General features: G+C 31.1%; 1 protein-coding gene across 1 annotated transcript in view; it reads right to left on the reverse strand.

Annotated features, from left to right (window-relative positions):
• Nucleotides 1-2524: 2524 nt before the first annotated feature.
• Nucleotides 2525-5377, reverse strand: part of xylb (xylulokinase homolog (H. influenzae)) — a 31695-nt gene continuing 28842 nt past the window's right edge. The window contains exon 19 of the mRNA XM_016236858.1: nucleotides 2525-3008. Coding sequence (XP_016092344.1) covers nucleotides 2925-3008 — 84 coding nt within the window. The 3' untranslated portion in view covers nucleotides 2525-2924. The remainder of the gene's footprint in view (nucleotides 3009-5377) is intronic.

The following is a 5377-nucleotide window of genomic DNA, read 5'->3' on the forward strand; positions in this document are numbered from 1 at the left end:
ATGGTTCAAAATGGATATTAACACTTCAATATGTTGGTTTATTAACATTACATCAGTTAATGAAATACGGTATTTTACTGTGAATTTAAGTTAAGTCTGTAAAACCTAAAATGTTGCGACCATATTTTTTACGGTGAAGTTCTGGCAACCACAGCTGCCGGTATTTTACCGTAATTTTCACAGATTTTTTTTTACAGTGTACACATGGTTTCAAAAGTATCAATAGGTCAAACATAAACACTTTTAGACTCTACTGAAATGTTGTTCTTTAAATACTTTCAATGCATTTTTTCCCCCAAACCAGTTAAGCACAAAGCTTTCCCGGACAGGTGACTGTGTGGCTGAGCTGACCAATGAAATCAGGTTTGCAATGAACAAAAATCACATGCAATTTAGATTGAGTTTGGTTAGGTTTAGTAATGCAGTAATTCATGTTTCTGGCAGGTAAAAGAGCTAAAAACATCTCCGCCTGAAGGCTTATGGGCTCTGATCGACTGCTTTGACACATTAGACAGTCGTTTGTGATAAATGTGATCACTGTGCTATTAATAATCAGTATCCATGGCAACAAAGATCCCAAATATAGCCGTGATCAATCAGCTTTACTTCAGAGGAGAAACTTACATTACGTCATCAAGTAAAGGTCATGTGATGTACTTGAACTTTCTGTGGATTTAACAAATTAAAATCAGTCCAATCTCAATCTACACTGATGAGACCCTGCTGCCACACATTCATTCCTCCTTTAAAACACACACTTGGAATTTATTATTTGAATAGTCTGGCATCTGTAATTTATTACAGTATATCACTATGATTTTAGTTCATAATATTTTAATAATCCTAAAATGTTACTTTTAAATACTATTTAACAATGATTCAAAGGAATCAACTCAAACTTCGAATGTCGTTGTCATGAGATTCAACTAAATGAATCATAATAAATTCATCTGGGGAAAACATTTAATTTTTAGTCCAACATTGAATGTTTAATTTGTAGTTAAGATGTAAAAATACAGAGGAAAAAGTCCTAAGTGTGAGATAAAGTCGCAATTTATCTTTTTATTTTATTTTTTATTTTTTTATCTCATGGCAGAAATTGGCTTCCATAAGTATCTTTTTTAGTTTTGGTTTTTTTTTTTTTTTTTTTTTTATAAATAAACTTAAATAAGAATAAAATAAACTTTTGTATTAAATGCTATTTCCATTTTTAGATTGCATACTTGTATTACATCAAGTTAAATAAAATGAAAATGAGAAATGTTTTTGAAAACATTTAACTTAAATTACAATTTAGCTGACATTTTAATTAAAGTAACAATTTTCTTTTTTCATGGTTTTAGTTTTAGTTATTGTTAACATACACTATGGTTAAAAAGTTGTGGTCACTGTTTTAAAGAAATCAATACTTTTATTAATCAAGGATGCATTAAATTGATCAAAAGTGACAGTTAAGACTTTTATAATGTTACAAAAGATTTCTATTTCAACTTGAACTTTCTATTCATCTGTGAATCTTGAAAAAATAAAATGTTTGGCATTTCCACAAAAATATTCGGCAGCGCAGCCGTTTACAAAATGAATAAAATACTCTAAAGGTGAGCTGGAAAGCTGAAATACATCAGAGTTGATCTTAGAAGTATAAAATATATACATATTTTTATGATTATTATATATATTTTTTTAAGTCTACCAGGGTTGGGATGGGTTCTAAATTTGCACAGTTGCTTTTTGTTTTATATTACTATTCCCAGAAAAATGCAATAAACAGTTATTAACAAAAAAAACCAAAAAACAAAAGAGCTGATCTCAGAAGGATGCTTCAGTGTTTTCAGTCTGAGAAACTCACCGGATTCACAGAAGACCATCAGAAGCTCATTCAGACTCGAGATGCTGCAGACACACAGAGGAACATGAATCAACATCACGGCTTTCATCAAACAACCCTCACAGCTACAATATCTGATCTACTGAACCATAAACCTTTCCTAAACAAAACAATGGCAAAACCTGAAGAAAACGGCATTTACCTGAGGCTGATGGGCTGATCTGCGGTGTTTCTGTGGGTTCACACGCGTGCACAGATAAATCCACACAAACACACGTGTAAACAGGTCTTTATTATTAAACCGAGTCCCTTTACAGCAGGTCATGAATATGCGCATCTGATCACGATTCACATGTTTATCTAGACAGACTGAATGTTTACCAATGCATTAAAACCATCTGGATTCATATGAAAACCACATCAACTTCATGCATTCACATCACTTCTGCAGATTTCAAACCTCAAATGCTGCGGTTATTAAATTCAATCAAATGAATTGGCACCACTTTATGATAAGCTTTATGATATATAAATATTAATAATAATTATTATTTATGTTTAGAGATATTTGTTTTTATTCTTAGTCATAAATGTAATTAAATATAATTTTTTTATTTAATACATTATTACAAAAAAATTAATCATTGGAATTTAGAATTTGAATAGTCTGGCATCTGTAATTTATTACAGTATATCACTATGATTTTAGTTAATATTTTAATAATGTTACTTTTAAATACTATTTAACAATGATTCAAAGGAATCGTCTCAAACTTCGAATGTCGTTGACATTAGATTCAACAAAATGAATCATCATAAATCAATCCGGGGAAAAAAATTGATTTTTTAGTCCTACGTTGAATGTTTAACTTGTAGTTAAGATGTTAATGCATTACTACAAAAATGTATTCATTGCAATTTATTTTAATAGTTAATAGCATCACTTATTACATAACTACACCATTTTAGTAAAACAATATTTTGATATTTATAAAATCTGACTTTTTAAAGCTTTAAGACGATTCAAAGGAATGATATGTAGACGTGTTGTATGAATATAATGCGTGAGTATTATATTCAGCCGTATGAAGAGGTCTCACAGCAGATGCAGTGATTTCTGATGATCTTTGAGAAGCTGATCCTCCAGCGCTGCGTATCTGAGCATCAGCGGCGTGTAAACCTGCAACCACACCAACAACACGCCAATGAGCAGCTCAAAACACACACAAGCTCTCAACACCTGCAGAACACTGCTTTTATCATCAGCTCTTTCAATATCACACAATAAAAGATCAACGCATCTGCATCTTCACCTGCTCATTTACACGACGGCTAAAGGTGAAGGGTCAGACTGCTGTTTTGTACTGTATTAGGTTTGTGTCGTGTCATCTGGGATTTATTTCCACCATATGCTGATGTATCGTCCAGTGTTGGACTTACAAACTCACAATGTGTCTGGATGCATTGTGATTCACACTGATATACGCTTAGAGACAAAATATGTAATAACGACAAACATGTTAGGGCCAGTAAGAAATATTTATAACCAGTAAATAACCAGTGAAGTAATTCGTCATTCACAGCTGTGGAAAAAGCCACATGAAATCAACCACAGACAGACAGACGGACGGACGGACGGAATTTATAGAGGCACATTAATGCAATATCGAAAAATGATCATATTGTCATCATTTACTCACTCCATATGACTTTCTTTCTTCTGTGGAAAACATGTCAAGCTCCAGATCATCTGAGCCTCGGAGCCTTTAATACAAACTACATCTTCAACATTCAGATCAACCGGATCATAATGCTTCGTGTTGAGCTGTCAAAGCCAAACTCATGCATAATAATGAAGTTCACAGAGCATGATGGGAAATTTCCTTCAGTTTGCCTTTAGCTAAATAGAGCTGTCAGTCTTTCAGCTGTGATCGGGAAGATGGTTCAAACGCTCCTGACAGGTAAACTGGACCGCCAGAAAAACAAGACGTAATATAAACGGTTCATTATAACAAATCATACTTGTATTTGACATATTAATTTTCCAGAAACAAAAAAAATCAAAATTTCCATAGAAGAGTGCATTGCACTATGCAAAATACTCTAACTTCTAGAACGTAAAAAACTTCCTCCACAGCTGGGTTTCTCAAACTGGGTGGGAATTGAAAAGTCAAAATAAATCATTAAAAAAAATTTTTTTAAATATATGATAATGCATTTTAAAACATTCAAAATATCCCCACCCCCAAAGGGATAAAATATTCTATTTATATATATATTTTGTTATTTAAATATAATGATAATGTAATGACTAAATTATAATTATTATAAAATTACTTAATTATAAGTGCATTAAAATAAAGAAAGAAATACATTTAAATAAATAACATTTTAAATGCAAACGAATTAAATTGCATGCATTTGAAAATAAATCATATGCGTTTAAAAAAAAATATTTAAAATGCACTTAAAAATAAATGTAAATGCATTAAAAAAAATGTTTAAATAAATTCAGATAGAAATAAATAAATATTCAAATGCATATAAATGTAAATGCAAATATATATATTCATTCATTTAAATGCAAATAAAACAAACAACCAAAAAACAGTTTCCGCAAAAATAAGAAATGACTAATAGCATGTATATGTGCAATGTTGCCTTTCGAGAAATGAGGCCGTGCACAACAGCACACTGGGGTTAATACTGGGGTCTAATGCATAATACACAGCAAGGAGGAAAGAAAATCATTTCGCTTGCATAAAATAAGTGCACACTAATTTCTGTCTGACATGAGGTGAAAAGTGTTCAAAACCATATGAACATTGAAGCGTTTAATGAAGACGCACGGACTCATGAAGCGGGTCAGAGATCAGCAGAGCGACGCGATCATGTGCAGCGTTCAGAAGATCAGAGCGACTGAGATCTGCGGTTTCACGCCATCAGTCAGACATATGAATCACTAAGCTTATATTTCTAGTCACCAGTAAAGAGAAGAGATGAGTTACTACATCAAACACTCATTCAACAGCTACATGGATTTATTCAACACACAAAACCGGTCTGAACTGAATCGTGATCTGAAGGCTCATGATCCCGATCTCGAGTTGAGGACTAATGAATATTAATACTGTTTAATGACTAATTATATTTTGGTTGTGAATAACTGCATGTCCTGATTTGAATCAGAGCTATAAAATAATAAAATGAATCTGATTTTGTCCTTTTTAGAGATTTTAAATCACATGTTATGAAATAGAGCAGCTCAGACAAATAAAATAAAAAATAAAAAATTAAATTAAATTAAAAAAATGTAAATAAAATAAAATAAATAAAAATAAAATACAATAAAATAAAATACAATAAAATAAATAAATAAAATTAAAAAAGCAGCTCAGACAAAAAAAATTTTTTTTTTAAATGATGTCCTTTTTAGAGATTTTAAAATCACATTCTAATTTTCATGTTATGGAATAGAGCAGCTCAGACAAATAAAATAAAATAAAATAAAAAGAGCAGCTAAGACAAATAAAATAAAATAAAATAAAA

Source organism: Sinocyclocheilus grahami, unplaced genomic scaffold (assembly GCF_001515645.1).
Source record: "Sinocyclocheilus grahami isolate Dianchi unplaced genomic scaffold, SAMN03320097.WGS_v1.1 scaffold499.1, whole genome shotgun sequence".
NCBI classification, from domain to species: domain Eukaryota; kingdom Metazoa; phylum Chordata; class Actinopteri; order Cypriniformes; family Cyprinidae; genus Sinocyclocheilus; species Sinocyclocheilus grahami.